Genomic DNA, 16,537 nt, shown 5'->3' on the forward strand with positions numbered 1-16,537 from the left:
ACATTGAGAAAGTAAGTATTCATTCTGCGTGCTCATTTCCTTTGTGTCCTGCCTTGACCTCAGAGCAGTGGTGAGAACTGTCACAAAATGACTTATGGAACTAATAGCAATAATTAATCTTAGATGCTCTTATCTATCAGTTCAAATTCTACATTCCAGCTCTCAGTGTGCAGGCAGGAATATAGATTTGTGATTTCATGCATAACATCTCAGAGCTGTGGGACTTGCAGCTCCTGGACAGCAGTAACAACATGGCTGGGCTTTTATTCACAGCAGCTCACTCACAGCTTTGGTACAACAACACTGCACATACGGATTACTCTGTGCCAGATGCTCTGCAGTTACTCTGTGCGCAATGCTACACATTACAGTACATAAGCAATAGTTTCTCAAATGACAAATGATCAACTCTGATTTTACATATTTATATACACGGCATTTGTATGGTACCAGTTAGACAATAAGAGCACAGTGTGGCAAGTGGAGTAAACTGGTCATCATGAGAAATAAAAACAGAACCCAATTATCAACGAACAATATCTCTTAAAACTACTTGATGCTCCAAGTATACTTACAAGAAAATACTGTTTGGATTTGATAACAATTAAGGTTTTAAAATAATTTAGTGCCCTCAGGCGGCAGAACTAGATACTTCCTCCAACAAACAAATTATTTCAAAGCTTGAATGAAGGATTTGTTCATAATGTTTAGAAACTCAGGAGCAATATTCTGATTTCAAACTATATGCCTGCCAAACCAGTATCTAATTTTGATAAAATATCTGCTTTATAAATAAGGATACCAGAGAAGTACTGAATTTCTTTTTTCTGTTTTTTTTTTTAAGAAAGGTAAATGTAACTACAAAGTAGTGGTTTAACAAACGTACACTGAAATACTTACAATTCTTTTTTAAGTTCTTCCACTTTCTTGTTCTCCAGGTTCAGGAGTTCCTTTGATTTAGTGAGTTCCTCTTCATTTTTCAAGTTGTTTTGTTTAAGCATGTCCAACTGAAAGAGAAAAAAATACCAATTACGCAAATGAACTATGCTGTCTTCAGGTGCATCGCTTGGAAAAGTATTCAGGGAGACAGAGGCCTGAGCTGAGCTATTCCTTTTTGTCATTTTTGTTCATTAAATTAATTCAGACCATTTGTACTGAGAAGCATTTGTCCAACAGAACAGGTTGAGCCCTTCTGAATTCAAGTCCAGAGCACAAAGAATTCAATCTCCTCTTCAGAGCAGCTTACAGTAATTTGATGTATAGACCCTGGTATAAAAGGTCCAAAGCACCTCCATTTTAAATGCTATGCATCTCAAAGCTTTTTTTTTTTTTTTACTTTTTTTTAAATAACTCAATACTGCATGTTGAAATTAGCTCTTCCCTTTGATATTTAGTCCTCTAAAATAACTGATAAGAAGTTCTCCTTTACCATACCTTAATTTCTGAGGAACAGAAGCCTGAATGTTGTGCTTGCAACCATAAGAAATCAATTCCTTCCAGAGATCTTGCTGCACAGGTCAGATTGTTGCTTATCTATTTACTGAGCTTGCATTTACCAGTGAAATCCCACAGGCTTGTGAACCTTATTTGTTTGCATTCACTGACACATTATATTACATAACAGATAATCTTCAGCCACTCTCATGGCATTACAGGACCCTGTGCTTGATTTTCTTTTTTTTTTTTTTAAATCCCAGAAGAAACTCCTGCCATTATTAACGTCATTGCTTTTAATTCTCGAGCCATCAGATCTCCTTGGAAAACATTACTGTTTCTGAACAAGCTGTGGCACTTAGGTTAGCCCAGCTGTCCACTACCCATTATTAGGAGAGCTGCACAACACGAAATGATGATCAAAAAGAAGCAACAGAGCGCTCCACATCTGCAGAAAAACTGCCAGTTGGATGTCAGATGAAGATATTCTGGGGCCTAAGTGTGTAGAGGAGATTAGTGAGGACATTTTTCCTGCCTTCAAACCCTGACGTATGACAAAGTGGCAGGGCACAGACTGAAAAACAGGTGCTTAGAGGAATGCTGTAATTGTTGGACTGTGAGTTCTGTGGGTCATCTGTGCTCGTGCTTTTGTGCAGCACACTTCACTGCAGTGTGAGGCTGCACCCGACACAACCTCAGGGAACCAAAGCATCAGTCTGAGTTGTGTTTCATACCAGAAAGTGACCAAAGCCTAGAACACAGATTTCACACACTACATAGACACTGCAAGAAGGGTCCAAATCACTCACAAGCTAGGCAATACTTTTCATATAAAAGCATTTAAATATGATTACTTCATTCTGCAGCTTCTCATTTGTCTGTCTCGAGTTCTCCAAAGATGCCAAAGTTTCAATCTTTTCTTGGTGAATGGCATCCTTCTCTTTGGTCACCTTCTCCATGGACTGTAAAACTTCTTCTGCTCTTTTGTCAGCCTATGTATAAAGGGAGGATGGAAGGAAAGAAAATATTACCAGTGGGACATCTGAAAGCAAAAGAGGAACCACAATACTTTATGCACAGCTCAACTGTTTGCCAGCTGCTTTCCAATTAAACACGGACTTCAACAGGAATGTACTTGCATTCTGAAGCTGCATAAAGTATAAAAATAAGTGGTCATGAGTAGATCCACTTCCATGCAGAAATTGATTGGAATCTCATACTTGTGTCACCACTGAGGAAGCGTGTTTCTTCTTTTTAATTACCTGGATTTCTATTTACCGCCGCTGTGATTGCTCTTAGATTTCTGAACACTTTAGAGAGTAGTAGCTCAGTAGATATTCACTTCCAACAGACCGCTCCATTTTCAGAAAATGTGAAATTATAAAAAATGCTAAAAATGTGAGAATGAGTTTAAAATTAAATAACAAATAAAGCCAATGATCACATTGTTTTAGTGTTCTTCATTATGCCCTCATAAAATGAAATAATTCATAAGTGTATTTTAATGTCTAGGCAGGCATAATGCATTCCTGTAGGATATCTCGATTCCATTTTGCATTAAAAATGATTTTATGGGCTTCAAGCCAAAGTAAAATTCAAACTACTATTCAGAATTTGTTGGTGGTGAATACAAAACACTTCTGTGAATAAAAAGAACACAGTGGTTGCCAATATCTAAAAGTCCTACATTGCAAATTTAAATGGTTCTCCTGCATTGTTTTCTTAACCCAATGACATTTACAGCAGCAGGACATTGTTTTATACTTTTGGAGTAACACAGATTTGTATTTCGTTGCAATTCCTCCTCCAGCTCTTAAGCTGCAAAGTACTTTGACAGAGGAACGGCCCAGTTTTCCTAACAGATTCAGAAAACAAACCTTCCTTTTATTCACAGTTTTTGTTGTTTTCTTGCAACATTCAGCAACAACATAGGCTCCCATATTTAGGAATTATTTAAAAATAAATGTTATAATTGAAATATCTTTCAGACTCACAACCTGAAAAAAATCCAAGATAATGAGAACAAAATTCCAGCCTCTTCATACTGAGGTGAAGTGCTGATTGTGCAATGAAGTGCAGAGAGAAAACCATTGAGTTAGTGCTCAGTATTAGTACAACCATACTTGATTGTTTATGTATTTCAATACCTCAATTTTTTGCATAAATGTTTGGGCCTGGAGAGTCTCTATTTCTCTTAGTTTCAAAGCCAGATTGCTCATCTCCTCCAGCAGCAGCTCGTGTTTTTTCTCAGAGAACAGCAGTCTGCATGAGAAGTCTGCATCACTTTGCTCTAGAAGTGCCACTACTTTCTCACGCAGTTTGCAATATTCTTCGGACAATTTCTCCTTCTCTTTTATTATTTCTTCATTAATGATGACCAGGCTCTTCCACTCAGCATGCAGACTTTCATTTTCCTGAACTAACTCCATTTTCTCCTTCTCCGTCGCCTCATATTTGTGCTGAAGTTCATCTAGCTTCACGGAGACACAGCTGTGTGTGTCCTCAAGTTCTGCTTTTGATACAGACAGGGAAGTAAAGTCACTGTTCAGTTGCTCAATTTTGGATGCCAGCTGCTCTGTTTTTGCACAGAGAACCTTTTTTTCTTTAATTACTTCCTCCAGTTTAGTTTCAGATTTTTCTTTTTCCTGAACCAAAAGCTCTTTCTCAGTCAGAAATTCTTTATTTTTCTCCCTCATCACTTCCATCTCCTTCTCTAAGAAACTGATGTTCTTTTGTAGCTCCGAACATTCCAACAAAAAGGATTCCTTATCCAATATTCTAGCTTTCTTTTCTACAGTCAAGTTTTCTTTCATATTCTCAACCTCACCAGTTAACTTCTGGCATTTATCTTGCAATTCAGTCCTCTCTCTGTTCAGTATTTCTATATCAGAGGAACAGGTACTGAATGAAGATGACAGGACTTGCTTGGCAAGTGATACAGCAGCCAGTTCATTTTCTAATGTTCTTCTGGCATCCTGGGCCTCCTTCAGAAGATCTGAAAGGTCACTTTTACAAGCTATCAACTCTTGATTTTCTAGCTTCTTCTTCTTTAGTTCTTCCTCGAGGGCTTCAATGGAATCTTTGAGTGTGGTATTCTCTTGGACCAGAACAGTCCTGGCTGAGAAATCCAGCTCCTGTTTTCCTTCATATCAGAAACTGCGTTTTCAAGAGACTTCTTCTCATCAACAAGCTCAGAGTACTTTCTCTCCAAGTCATCCTTCTCTCGCAGGAGAGCTTCATTGTGCTTTTCAAATTGCAATGACTTAGAAAAAACAGATTCCTTTTCCAAGTTCAGTGCATTTATCTTCTCAGTGAAGGCTCTCTCAGCAAGCACAGCATCTGCTGTGGCCTTAGCGAGCTTTTCAGTAACTGCCTTATTTTCATTTAGAAGTTTCTCCCTTTCAGTCAAAAGCCTTTGTTCTGATGCAGAAAGAGCCTCTTGAAGCAAATGAATACGTTCAGAGTTAGATGTCTCTCTTGAGGATTTCATTTCTTCAAGAAAATTAGAGAGATTAGAAAGGGAAGCCCTCAACTCCATATTGTCTTTTGTCATTTTTTCAAGTTTCTCACGTTCAGTCTCTAGTTCTGTTTGCATCTCGTCTCTTCTCACTTTTAATGCCTGTTTTTCACTAACAGTATTGGCCAAACTCACACACAGCTCTTCTCTGCTTTTCAGGAGCATCTCTTTCTCAGACTGCAGACTCTGATTTGTCTGCAGCAGACAGTCAATTTGAGTTTTTAAGGCTATATGTGTACTCTTTAGATCCAAGTATTTTTCTTGGGCTGAATCTCTCTCTGCAGTCAGAGTTGACACTTCTTGTAGTAGCTCTCTTTGATTTCTAGCCAGGTCATCGTAAGAACTTTGCAGTTTCTGAATGACATCATCTTTGTCTTTAATGACTGCATCATTCTCTTCCAAAAGCTTCTTCTGATAACGCTCCAGTTCTTCCCGTTCCTTGATATGTTTCTGACATGCCACATCCATAGCATCTTTGTTGGCCTGAAGTTCTTTCAACTGTTGGAGCAAGGTTGACTCTGAAGACCGGAGAGCATCATTTTCTTGAGATACCTTCAGAAGATCTGCCTGTGCTGTCTCTATTTCAGAGAGCAATTTGCTTTTCTCAGAAATCAGTGCTACCTTTTCTGTGCTTTCCTGATGACTTTTGGCCTCAGCTTCTTCTTTCTGCTTTAGAATTTTTTTATTTTCTGAATTAAGTTCTTCATTTTTTGTCCAAAGCTCTTCTCCATCTTTCTCAACTAACAAAATCTTTGACTCCATCTCTAGGTGCTGTGATAACAATGACTCTTTCTCTAATTTTAGAGTATTCCTCTCCTGTGCCAGAGTCTCTTTTTCTGATATTAAATCCCTCATCTTGTCTGACATTAGTTCAATCTCTTTTCTGGCTGATGCTAACACAGAGCTCAAGGACTAAAGAAATAAAGTCAGGGAGAAGGGAAAACAAAAATGAAGTCAAGCAGACAAATGAGAAATGTGGATTAAGGGCAAACAGTGCTATTGTGATTTAAGTTTTTTAAAAAACTGCATATATTCTGGCACAGAGCCCCTCTGCAAACTAAACTGTTGACAACACACCAATGATATTTCATTACAAAGCATCCACAAGGAAATATTTTGGTGGTTTCATAGTTTGAAGGCTATTCTGTACTCATCATGTTTTTTAAACTGCACTCAATGACTCTTCTGAATGAACATTGCTCAGAAAGAAAAGCTACAGAATGGTTTCATCAGAATCTAAGTTAAAATGCGCATTACATACTGCCTTCAATTCCCAAAGTAACCTTCTGTAATTAGTTCTCCTCAAGATTCTGCCCAAGAAATATTGCCAAAACACCACGTAAGTGATGTACCTAAAAGTTGACTTATTTGCCAATTAATATACTGAACATTTTGCTGAAGCATAAAACATTATAGCCACTAACTAATCTAGGATGAAAGCAGCAGTTATGTCACAGAAACAGGAGGCAAAATGTAAATTATTCAAGTCAAGATTCATATCAAATAGCTATACATAATACAGGATCATACTACAGAGCAAAATTTCAAGTGTATAATACCTTTAAATGAAGTATTTCACAACATATTTTATTTAAAATTCATGCATTTGTAACACTGAGAATAATATTTGGCTCCAACTTACTGTCAAGTAAGTCAATAAAATATCTATGAAGATAAAATGGTAATGAATAACCAGCTGGTTGCGTGTGCTTCATTTCCCTAATCAACATTAACCTACCATGGAAAAATTCAAACACTGTAAATAAACTACTATAAAATGGTGAAGCCAGGAAAAAAAACAAATCAGCGAGTCACTGAAATACAAAGATTTGAATTTGAAATTACTTGCAAAATAAGAAAGTATACATACTTTAGCCTGTTCTGCTTGCTTTTTCAGCTCCTCAGCCTGTGTTTCCAACTCATCATTTTTCTTTTGTGCAGTTTTCAGTGCCTCTTCTGCATCCAACAAGTTCTGCTTAAACCCTTTGATATCTGCATCGTGTCTGGTGATCATCTCAGAAGTTTCTTTTTCATACTTTGCCTGAAGATCCTTATACTGACTTTCACTGGTCTCCATTTGCTTTTTCTAATAGAAAATAAAACAGTTGGAACACAGATGCCGTGGTACATCACAGTAATTATTCTCAATATAGTTAGCTAGTGCTTTTTAAATTTCTTACCATGTCCATTAGTTGATCCTGCATTTTTTTCAGCTCTTCTTGATGAGTCTTGAGAGTTTCTTGCTGACTCTGCTCAGCTTTCTGTGCTGTCTGTTCCACATTTTTCTGAAGCTGAACAGCCTTTTCATTTGCTTTTGTAAGCTCAAGTTGTATTTGCTCCAACAGCCTAAAAAGACCAAATAAAAGAACATTACTTTTAGCTGACAGCATGACAAACTCTGAGGTAAAAGACTCTAAATTATGTTGAAGTCCTATATTCTGTCCAAACGTTTAGAAAGAGATTTTATTATTTAACATAATTGGAAAGTTCTGCTAAATTAAATGTACACATGTGGGAACGACATTTGCTTGTGTGCATAGCAACACTTCTGCCACTTAACTTGAGCCCAGCCTGGGGTTCTGTAAAAATAGATTGTGCGTAGAATAGTTTTTATTTGAAAGAAACTACATTTTCTCTTGCTGGTCAAAAAAGAAACGGAAGAGTCTCTTCTGTATTCAAATAAATTAAGTTTTTTGGGTAAGTAAATGTTATGAAGCACAATCATGAGACAGTATACACCTAAAATGTTCATTTATTCTGGACTGTTAAAAGTGTATGTCACATAGAATTGTAGAAACTAAAAAAACACCAAGACTCTCTTCAAGTAAATGTGAGGAGACTATTTTGATGAATTAAGTCTGATAGACTAAATTCACTTGTCATATCAATGTGACACCCAATGTGACTATCTTGCTCAGTTATTTGCAAAGAGAAAATGAGAAGCAGGAAATGCAGGAGTAAAGAATTAACGTGAAAATATCCTGAAATGATGGAATACCTTTCTTTTAACCGTAGCTCATCATTCATTTTCGTAAGCTGGGCAGAGCTGTCTCCTGATGACTTCATGATCTCTGCAATATCATTTTCTAGTTTGGCTTTAGCTTCAGACAGTTGCTGTTCTCTCTCTTCTCTCTCCTTCAGTTTAGTCTCCATCACTGAGCAAAACAAAGGTTAGTAGTCTAGTAAGCTTAAGAGAAAGAGTATGCACTGATTAGCTAGAAGACCATAAAGAACTATAAACAAAATTATATTGATACTACAGACCACCTGAATTATCTTTCTGAAACTAAAAATTATAATTGGTTTGAACTTTGCACTTTTAGCTGTAGCAGAAGGTTAAGAACACTTTAGAAATAGTGGTAAAGCAACTACCTAAAAGATCTTTGTTTCAGAAGTGATTCACTTAGCTTCAGGACATGAGAAGTTATGCTATATGTGTCAGATAGAAATGAAGCAATATAACAATAGAGACATGCACACCTCACCAACAGCATAGCAGGAAGAAACAATGCAAGCACCATGAAGGTACAGTAAAAAAGTCATGAAATCACAGAATGGTTTGGGTTGGAAGGGACCTTACAGATAATCGAGGTTCCAACCCCAGTGCCATGAGCAGGACTTTCAGCCACCAAACCATGTTGGCCACAGCCCCATCCATCCTAGTCTTGAGCACCTCCAGGGATGGGCACCCACAGCTTCTCTGGACAACCTGTTCCAGTGCCTCCCCACCCTGCAGTGAAGAAATTTTTTCCTAATGTCTAATCTAAACCTATCCTCTTTTAGTTTAAAGCTGTTATCTCTTGTCCTATCACTATTCTCTCTAAAAAATTGCTCCCCAACTTTCCTATAGGCACCCTGTGTGTACTGGAAAGCTGCTATAAGGTCCTCTGAAGCCTCCTCTCTCTTCAGAGCAGAGCTGCTCCAGCATTTGGATCATCCTTGTGGCCTTCCCCCCACGCCCAACCTGTCCACATCTCTCTTGTGCTGGAGGCCCAGCACAATGACTCGATGTGGGGCAGGTACTGTCCCTTGCTTACAGGGTAAACAGTCATTAATTTCTTTCTAAATCAGTTTTAAATTAAGATACACAACTAGAAGGACAGAGCAAGCCTCCCACCTCTGAGAGATAGGAAGAAGCAGACGATCAGACTAACATGCAGTCTCTATGGAGTCCTTAAAAAGGAGAATACTAATTATGCTTCTGCTTGGTCACCAAGTCTTTGTTGGGGACCTGACCATTATCACATGATTTTGTAGCAGTGTTAAAGCAAGAATTTAACTACTGATTTGGAATACACTCAGCCGGGAAATCTTTTGCCTTTCTGCACTATTTCCTTAATACAATGGTCATCTTGCCGTGTCATTATATGCAATGCCACAGAAGGCTTTCTTTTGATGGTGTATGCATTTGTGAAAGCACTGCATACTATGTAAGATATGGGAAGCTGAGCAGGAGGCATAAGAAAGCACAAAGCTGATGCATATTTCAAAATATTCCATTTCATTTCTTCCTTACCAGTCAAATTAGACTTCAGTTGTTCCAGTTCTGAAGACATGAGTGCAAACTGTTCTTCTTTTTGGTTTAGTTTTTCTATTGTTTCTAAGCAAGTAAAATTTTAAAGACAAAGTTAGTTACTACTTAGATGCAAACAATTCCATCTACTTGCAAGATATGCTGCTCTCAAGAGGACAGACTGCAAGTAACCCTGTCTTTCCCCTAGCTTCTGCAACCACTGTGTTGCCAAGTTTAAATCTGAAAGAACACGAAAACTTTATTTTGCAGTATAGTTTTCTACAGCTTTTTAGTTTTCACTTATTTCACAGCAGACATACCTTGCATAGCGCGTTGAGCGTTTTCTGCTCCATCAGCTGCACTAGTAAATTTTTCTTTCTGAAAAATGGACAAAAACCTGAGGTAAGATTTGATGTTAATAGGATAATTCAGCCACTGAATTTATATTGGGTATTCTACATGTAGAAAACAAACCATATCTATTTATGATAGGAGTGAAAACTGAAGTTTTTGAATTACAGCTTAACACGGAGATGTTCAGCATCATAATGCAAGACTGATCCCTTGCCTCCGTTACAAGCAAGTCCCTAAGCTTTCAGAATAAGTTCTCCATAGCAAAAGAACTGCAGACACAGCCCAGTGTAAGAAACATGAGTTCTGGGCTTCTAATGTAAGAAGCTACCCACGTTATTCAAGGCTGCACAGTGGACATCTGCAGTCCTGTGATCAATCTCATACCAGTGTTTTCCAGCTCTCCCAGCAGGAAGAGATGCTAGACAGTGGAAAACAAGGGAAAATACTGAAGAAGACATTAAGTGAGACTCTGACATCAATGTCAAATACTATGGCCATGGAAAGATTTTATGACAAGGACAGTAAAACTAAAGGAGCATGGCTTCTGTTGCTAACTATGGTGTAGTTTTCAGGAGAATTGCACCCATCCACAGAATACTTACAAATGGAATCAGGTGAAAAATGTCTTCAAAAAACATTTGCAAGGTGTTCCTATAGTGAGCTTTAATTTATAGAACAGGTCACACATTCCTTAATTAATAGTCTAAATTTAAGCTGCATGACACCTTTCATATGGCTTAATATTTTACCTGTGATTTCTTAACGGACAATTTAGACAAAACAGCTGATAAACACAAGTCAAGTGAGATCTTCTTTTCATTTTGAGATGGATCCTATTTGTCATGAAGCAATGCCTTTTTTTTGTAAGTAAAATAGCTTTGGAAGACTTTCCTCACTCAGAACTGATCCTCAGAATTTAATTATGCTCTCACCGCAACAACCAAAATCCGAAGGAAAAAGCCAAAATTTCTGAGAATTACTCACCAAAAGTTGAAGTTCCTTTTCCAAAGAATCTTTAACTTGATTTACTGCACTCAAGTTTTTCTCAAGGTCAAGAAGCTTTTGCTCTTTGCCCTGCAGTTCTTTGGCCAGATTACTAGCCTAACAAAGATGGTTAAATGGAGTAAAATAAAATTACAAACATGAATGATAAAAAGAGAAATTAAAATTTGACTTTGAACAAAATAACTATAATATTAAAATCATTGTAAGATGAACAAAATGAAAATTAAAAAAAAAAAAAAAAAAAGAAAAAAAAATGTAATGTGTTAACTGAGTGAAGCTGATTTCCACTGATGACTACATCACAGTACTGATTGGATCTTGAAACATGGTTGAAATAACTGAAATGTAGTTATCTTAGAATTAGAACAGTTGATGGTAGACATTCTGAAGCACACTGAAACATTTCCAAATAGTTACAGAATCAGTTAAATTGGTAGTTTTGGTTCTTTACTGTTTTAATTTTTTTAACATTGAGCACTGTATGTTTCAACTGGCTGTTCACACCAATACACACAGGGATGCCATTTTCCAAAAGATTCTGTACCTCACCCAGGATGGTCAGAAATTCAGTGTGAGCTAAAAATATGGTGCCAATAGTTCACAAAAATCAGGTATCTTGGAACCATCTGTGAAGGGTTTAGGAGAGCTACTTCTAGCTACCTTCCCACTGCTCTTATAATTGTTCTTGTTTGTCAGGTTATGCGTTGACAGGGGGTTTCCCCAAAGCACCAGAATGAAATTAAATCTTAGCACTTTTATTTCTGGCTGCAGTGGCAGAACAACTTTCTAGTATGAATAGCATACTAACAGCCTTAAAGAGACATGCAACACACCAATAAGAAATCTTGGTATGATTTATCAAGCTGCAGTTTGTGCTTCAAAAATACAATGAGAAGGTCCCTGACAACACTGCTGCATACCTTTACCTTAAAGAAAAATTCCTCCAGGATCTTTGTTTTGGTTTTAATAGCACTCTGCCTCTTCCATTATCATCTTTGATGACAGCAAAGGTAGTAGAGATAACGCCAGCACAAACTGAGAACAGAGAATCTCTCTACAACTCAGTGTAATCATCAGAGGAAGAAAACCCACTGAACCCCACGTCGCTATGCCAATAGTTCTAGCACCAACAGCGAAAAAACTCGTATATTAAGATGGAGGGTTCTTCTCCCAGATAAGTCAAAAAAGTAACCTTCCATAACACAAAGCTTTCCACAGAGGCATGTTTTCCTTTTGCTGAGTGGTGCAGACCAAGCAATAGAACCTGTTCAGAGATCTGACCAATTAACACTTTCTCTAAACCTCCTCAGATGGTACAAAGACACACTGCTAATAAAAAGTTTTGTGGTTTTTTTTCTGTGATGAGTTTGCTACAGCAGTTTAGAGCAGTAAAAATGTAAAAACAAAAACAAAGTAAAAATAAAAGGATGGATGTTGATACAAACCTTGCTACTTCCATCAACCTTTTCAGTCTCTAAATTCTGTATCTGTTTCTCAGCTGCCTCAAGCTGCTCGCTAAGTTTCTGGATTTCCAATTTACCTTCAGAATTGGCTTTCTGAAGTGCAGCAAGGTCCAAAAGCTTTTCTTCAGAAGCTTTGATCTGTTGTGTAAGACTACCAATAAGTTTGGTTTGTTCATTGCACTTGGCTTGCAGTACATCTAGCTCCTTTACCTTTATTTCAGCTTCCTGTAATTTGTTTAAAGTGTCTTCCATTTCTACTAGATGCTGATCTTCCACACTTTCCAGTTTGGTCTTCAGGTTTTCTAGGGTTTGCTCTTTCTCCTCTGTGACCGCCAGCAATTTTGCCTTCAGTGCTTCAATCTCCTTTAAATGATGAGATTTTTCATTTTCCTGCTTCAGTTTTAAATTCGACATTTCACTTTCATAGTCTGATTTAACCTTCTCCATCTGAGTTTTTAACTCTGCAAATTCTGCTGTCTGAGCCCCTACTCCTTTGCTGAAAGAAACTTTCAGTTCTTCCATTGCTTGCTGATGGGAAGCGATTGCAGATTCCAGCTTCGATTTCCACAGCTCTATTACATCTGAATTCTCTTTGTTGGCATGATCAAGCTTAGTTTTCAATGATTCATTTTCTTTTCCCATTCTCTCATTTGAAGCTGAAAGTGTTTTGATCTCTTTCCGCAGTGCTTCTTCACTGCTTTCAAACTTCTCTTTCAGAGAGCTCATCTCGCGCTGATGCTCTTTGCCAGCTGCTGCCATTTTTTCTTGCAAAGAACTTATTTCTTGTAACAATGAAAGAGAAGTATCCACATCATCAATGTGTTTACTAGACTCTAATCTCCCTCGAAGCTCAGCTACTTCCTTCACCCGCAATGCTAGATCTCTTTCTAGTTCCATGATGCGAGATTTTTCTGATACTGTAGCCACCTATGATTAACAGCATTTTAAGAAAAGAAGAAAGAATTATGAAAGTCGTAAGTTTAATACATGGACACACTTAGACCACAGTGAAAAGAAATCACCAAGTGTTGCAAACCAACATCATTAGCCTCCTCTTACCAGCGGTTTGGATTATGATACCTCTGAGCTTCACTGCTAACTCCTATTTCTGTGGAAATGCTAAAGAAAGCTTAAGAAAATACTGCTTTTAAATGGAAGGCCGCGAAACAAGACCAACTGATAATTCATTTATGCATAAATTATCATTTAAGGAAAGAAAATGTACAGATGCCCACATCTTTCTATTCCGTGCATATTATGTTCTCCCTAAAGATGGAGTTTATTTAAACTCATTTTTCTGAAGTTATTGGCAAATAATAACTTGCTAAAGAAAAGCCTGCAAAGTTGTTTATGCACATTATCATCATTTAACAAAATGTTTCTTAGAACCATTTTAAAGCAGATGGAAAAAAGATGGGAGAACCCCCAGTTCTCTAACTGCTGTAATAATTGCTTCCAAATTCGTAAGTCAACTATGAGACTGTCAGAAAAACATACAACTGCCTTTTTAGCATATGGATCCTTTGAAACTTCTTCCATATTCTCTCCAATGTTCTCTTGAAAAACCTTCCTCACTTCATCTGAGCTTTTCAACAAATATTACAGAAATTTCTGGTATGAAAATCACACAAAACCAGAACAATGACTTCTAATTAGGAAATCAATGCTTCAGCCTTCTTATTATCCCCCAACAGCCTGAAAAAGACACTACTGTCTGCAACTGCTCCTTAACAGTACTTATTGTAGGTGATGTTCTTGGACATTTCTAATATTCATTCCTATTTAACTTCAAGAAGAGCTGTGTGTGTGCATGAATATATGTGTGCTTCCAAGAAGGCAATCAATTACACACAATATGACACATACTCAGCTTTCTATCCCTATCTATCCAGAAGAGCTAATACTCTTCATCTCCCTGATTAAAGAAAGTGGTTGGAAGGGGCAAGGAAGTGTAGGAAGCATTATCTGAAGTGAGCAGTGAATAAACCACTATAAAAAGCAATGAGATTATTAAAAATGTGCAGATATTTATAAAGACAAATAAATGAATTTTGAGCATGATACAAAAACTGTCAAGTGCTCAGCAGCCTATTCTGCTGTGGGCAGAATAGAAGAAAAATATATATGACTTTTTCATCCTCTTTACTGATGAAAGAATTTATAAAAGGGGAATAGGTAAAAAAATAAATATATATACATATATATATATACGATTCTGCAGAAAAAAATGATTCACAGTAGAGAACTGTGAATTTCTTTCCAGTTGACATTGTACTTTATGAGTTTTAAAGATTTGTGATGACTTTTTGTTTTTTTTCAGAGCGAGATAACAATATTTGCTTTTTTACTTCTAACACAAAGAAAAGATGTATTTTCTAGAGGAAGTTCACACATTGTCCTGCAGGGAACTCATCAGTCTGAGAAAAAGGCAGAATTAAATTCATTGCTTCATTACATCAAGTGACTGTGAAAGATTCACACTGTAAGATATAAAAGAACTAGCACTCATGATTTATTTCCATTTCATTGCTCTGAACTGAAAATGTATCTGATTCCTCATCTCTAGAAGCAGATTTACAGGTTTTCTGTAATAAAAACACCTAATAATAGAGCCTGAACGGTGCACTCTTATCTGTTACTCATTATAAAAATGCCACATTCCAGAAACAATCAACAGCAGCATCTTAATGGAGATGTACTTATCTGTAAAGAATTTAGGACAAAGGGCACTTATCAATAGAGGCTTATCATTAGGTCTGACCAAGATCGCTGAGGTTCGCTGCTTCGGAGCTGGCCAGAAGCACAGCAGCTGACCACAAAGTACAGGGGGTTTCGGTCAGCCCCTTCATCCAGGGAACCCCGAGATAACAGGGCAGATCGCTTCTCGGCCTTCTGGTTAAGAGCAAATGTGGAGCTGCACTATTCACAATTACTGAGTTGACTTTGATCAGAGCATTAGTTGGAATCGTGGACATTTCAGATTTCCTGTATTTGAGATTTTATGAATTATTCATCAAATACTAAATTGAAAAGGAAAAAAAAAAAAAAGAAATACACCAAAACCTGTCATGACTTTCCAGGTGCAAGGACACCTAGATGTAAATCTATGAAGCACAGCTTTTCATTCTTCTTGGATCTTCGCTTTTAAATAAGCAGATACACAATAAAATGTTACAGTACAACAGACTTTGCTAACAGACACATGTTGAACTGCTGAAATCAACTACATCAGCTCTCTGAGCCTTGCTCCAAATACAACTGAACACAGTTAGCACCTTCCTACTGAGAAAAGCCTCTGTTCTCTCAGAAACGTTTGAAAATCCCAGGAATCAACATCTGCTGCACATCTGTCCTGGGCCCAATGCTGAGTAATATTTTGACAGCACCGCTGTTACTAATGCTACTGAGATACCCAGGAAAATATTGTGTCATTGGTAGAAAAAAAAGAATTAAGAAGTCCTTGATGTAGCAAAGCAAGTAGCACAACCACCATTTCTGAGTTAAAAGCACTGGCACAGTGGAATTATTTCTCTTGGATACAATGAACTTTGCTACTTCTAGAAATGAGCCACTGAACATTCCTTTATGTCTACTCACGGTCTCACTTGCCACTTTTGACACGGATTCAAGTACTAATTTTGCACTTTGACGTCATCTTACCTGAATTCTCCTGAAGAAATGAGTACACGCATACAGCTACACACACACAGCACCGACACTCAGAAGCAATGCTCATTTTTACAAACTCATTGTTGCAGCTACATGAGGTTCGTGGCAGGTGCAAGATCTCTTTCAGCACGTGTTATACCCAGCAGACTGCGTCACCAGAAATCTTCCACAATACAAATCAGTCTTGTTATTTAAATAGTGAAAACCATTACCCTAGTGTCTTCTAACTCCCTCTGGAGTTTGTCAGCTTTGGTCTTTTCAAAGAGCAGGCTCTGTTCAAGCTCCTTAATGCGGGCATGCTCCAGTTTGGTCTGCGTCTGTTAGTAAAAAGGGAAAGGAAGAGAACACAACGGTGCCACCATCACATGCCAGCACACAAGGAGGGAGCCACATGCAGGCCGTGCTGCCAGAATCTTCTATCAATGATGAGCAGAGAAGATGCAGTGAATAAAATGAACAGGGAAATACTATGGATGAGAAAGATGGGCTGAAAGTGTAAATGGACGGATGTGTAAAAAAATGTTTAAAAAATCACAAAGAAATATGGACAAAAGTTTCATGCAGCCAAGTAGAAGTTATTTA

At 37.5% G+C, this 16,537-nt stretch overlaps 1 protein-coding gene across 1 annotated transcript in view; it reads right to left on the reverse strand.

Moving 5' to 3' along the window:
• CLIP1 (CAP-Gly domain containing linker protein 1) overlaps positions 1–16,537 on the reverse strand; it is a 63,728-nt gene that overhangs the window by 13,760 nt on the left and 33,431 nt on the right. The window contains 12 exon segments of the mRNA XM_085238550.1: positions 901–1,007; positions 2,289–2,426; positions 3,582–4,576; positions 4,579–5,863; positions 6,822–7,037; positions 7,132–7,297; positions 7,950–8,106; positions 9,468–9,551; positions 9,785–9,842; positions 10,803–10,919; positions 12,269–13,213; positions 16,168–16,272. Of these exon segments, the coding sequence (XP_085094676.1) occupies positions 901–1,007; positions 2,289–2,426; positions 3,582–4,576; positions 4,579–5,863; positions 6,822–7,037; positions 7,132–7,297; positions 7,950–8,106; positions 9,468–9,551; positions 9,785–9,842; positions 10,803–10,919; positions 12,269–13,213; positions 16,168–16,272 (4,373 nt within the window).

The sequence above is a fragment of the Meleagris gallopavo genome, chromosome 17 (genome assembly GCF_905368555.1).
Source record: "Meleagris gallopavo chromosome 17, MGAL_WU_HG_1.1, whole genome shotgun sequence".
Lineage (NCBI taxonomy): Eukaryota > Metazoa > Chordata > Aves > Galliformes > Phasianidae > Meleagris > Meleagris gallopavo.